The following is a 2,578-nucleotide window of genomic DNA, read 5'->3' as shown; positions in this document are numbered from 1 at the left end:
AAGAAAGAAAGAAAAGGAGAAAAGTGAAGAAAGAGAAGAAAAGGAAGCAGTCTTTTTTGGATTGCTTCTTGTATTCTCATAGTGGACATACACCAGAGAGAACGAGGTAGGACAGGCTCATGCATGCATGCAAGAGGAGGAGGTTTTTCGAGTGTATATACACTCGATGTAGAGAGGGAAAAGAGTTTATCGCCTCTTTAGGAATGTATGTCTACTATCGAAGTAGGGAAAGAATCTCTCTATCCTCGGACATCTCTCTCTTCTAAGCAGCAGAAGTTTAATAAGAAGCAAAGAAGAAAATCTCTAAAGAAAAAGCAACAGTCATACATCCTACACAATGCGGAGAGAACAAGAAGAAGGAGGAGAAAGACGGAAGAATGAATGAGGCTCTCTCTTCTCCTACTTTTACTTCTTGCACTTCTTCTTCTCTTTTTCCTTCTTCTTCTCCTCCCTGTGAATGGTTTATCTATCTCGTTTCTTTTCTTTCTGCATGTACTTCTTTGTTTCCTTAGTGAATAGTCGAGTGAAGATTTAATTGGCAGGGGAGAGACTTGCCTGGACTGCTCCATCTGTAGGCGAACTTTATGTTTAGAAAAACCTCTACAGGCGACTGAGCCCATTGAAACGCAGGCGGAACTCTACCCACACACATAGAAATAGATACATTAACATACATACATACATATGCATACACGTATACATAGATATATATATCATGCGGATACATATAGAGAGAGAGAGAGATGGAGACAAATATATATGGAGATACGATTCTGAGCTACGTGTACCTGAGGGGATGTATAGAGACACATATATAAGGCGGCATTTTGTGTGCGAAAAGAGAGAAAAGGAGAGAGAGAAACAAAGGAGAGAGAGAGAGAGATGTCTTTCGGTGTATCTACATATATGTACACAGCACGAGGTGTATTCATACAATCTCTCAAAGGGTCGTACGTCATACATCGAGAGAGAGAAAGATAGGCCGTTGTTCTAAAAAGACAGTCGGAGACGAAATTCTATCGCGATGGCAACGATAGAGAAAAAGAAGAAGAGAAAGAAAAGACAGAAGAGAAAGAAGGAGTCCACACAGCGACCCCGAGAAGAAGCGAATTGCTCGGGATGTGTATACAGAGACAAAGAAGAAAGAAAGGAAAAAAGCGGAAGAAGAATTTCATTGAGAAGACAAGGAGAATCGACAAGCAAGGGGAAGAGAAGCAACAGTGTATATACAGCTCTGTGTATGATTGATGGATGTGTATGCGCTATCATCACCTTCACTCTTTTGTTCATTCGAAGATAGAAAAGAAAAGGAGAGGATGCGAAAACGAGATTGACGAAAAAAGAGAGAAAGAGAGAAAAAGAGAGAAGGAGAAGAAAAGAAGAAAGCTTTTCTTTTTTATCGAATAGATTCACGAAGAGAAAGTTGTCTACACGAGGAGACGACTCATCCTACGGTTTGCGGTGGGTGTACGTACACCTGAATCTCGTGATGTTGCTTATTTAATACGCGAATTAATTCATCCAAATGAGTTCGAACTTCTCCTACGGATTTACGGACTGTCGACGCGAGATCGACATCTGTAAAGAAAAAGAAGAAGAAAACGAGGAAGAAAGGACAAGAGACGTCGCTTTCGTGTGTATTTACACCTCGTATATGATGATGAAGCACAGTCCAGGCACATGTAGGATGGAGAGATGGAACATAAAAGCATCTTCATCTCTCCTTGTCAAGTAGATTCAAAGAAAGATAAACGGACATTTCGTTTCTTCTTCTTCTCCTTTCTTGGAGCTTATATACAAGACAGATTGAGAGAGAGAGAAGGAAGGAAGTAGACATGTTAACCGAAGGAGACAGAGAAGTATCATCCCTAGAGAGATTTGAATGACGAAAACAACTTGACCTTACATCATTCTAACTCTCGAAGAGGAGAACGGAGATATACTACGCATATGCACACGCATACAGATGTAGATTTATACATCGATATACATCTATATATACATATATATTTCATTAACATCAGAACCGCATAGTATCTCTATAGAGAGTCCTATGCAGTGACTGAAGAAGAGCTGCGAGCTAAATTCCGTCGAAATACTCCTAAAGACGAACCGTTCTACTGACCTGCTTTCTCTATGGAAGCCTCTCTTCCTCTCTTCAACTCTACATATATATATATATATATATATAAGTAGATCATATATGAGCAAACATAGCTACATATGTGAGTATGTACACACGCATACATGAATAGATAGAGATAAGACTATATAGCTTTATGGAAGATATGTCTGTAGATGTATAGATATGACCCAGAGAGACATTTCTAGGCTTTGAGTGAGTGAGAGAAGATCAGAGGCAGAAAAAGCGACTGCAACGCACGAGTGCGACTTCCTTCTCCATTCATACCACCTTAACCTCCTCCTACTTCCTCCACACTACGCATGCGGACACGAACCAGAGATAGATAGGAGATAGACAGAAACCTTGATAGTTGCACATTAAGAGATCAAGAGGGACTAACGATGGATAGAGAGGTTAAAGGCGAATACATTGAAGATAGATAGATGAAAGATA

General features: G+C 40.0%; 1 protein-coding gene across 1 annotated transcript in view; it reads right to left on the bottom strand.

The window, feature by feature from the left end:
- Positions 1-15: 15 nt before the first annotated feature.
- The window catches only part of CSUI_000338 (cs domain-containing protein), a 4,459-nt gene continuing 1,896 nt past the window's right edge, over positions 16-2,578 (bottom strand). Inside the window, exons 2-3 of the mRNA XM_068060572.1 lie at positions 1,454-1,578; positions 16-638 (exon numbers count right to left, since the gene is read on the bottom strand). Coding sequence (XP_067927453.1) covers positions 240-638; positions 1,454-1,578 — 524 coding nt within the window. The 3' untranslated portion in view covers positions 16-239. The remainder of the gene's footprint in view (positions 639-1,453; positions 1,579-2,578) is intronic.

The sequence above is a fragment of the Cystoisospora suis genome (assembly GCF_002600585.1).
Source record: "Cystoisospora suis strain Wien I chromosome Unknown contig_151, whole genome shotgun sequence".
NCBI lineage: Eukaryota > Apicomplexa > Conoidasida > Eucoccidiorida > Sarcocystidae > Cystoisospora > Cystoisospora suis.
Note: the sequence above shows the minus strand (reverse complement) of the source record. Positions and strands in the feature narration are given on the sequence as shown.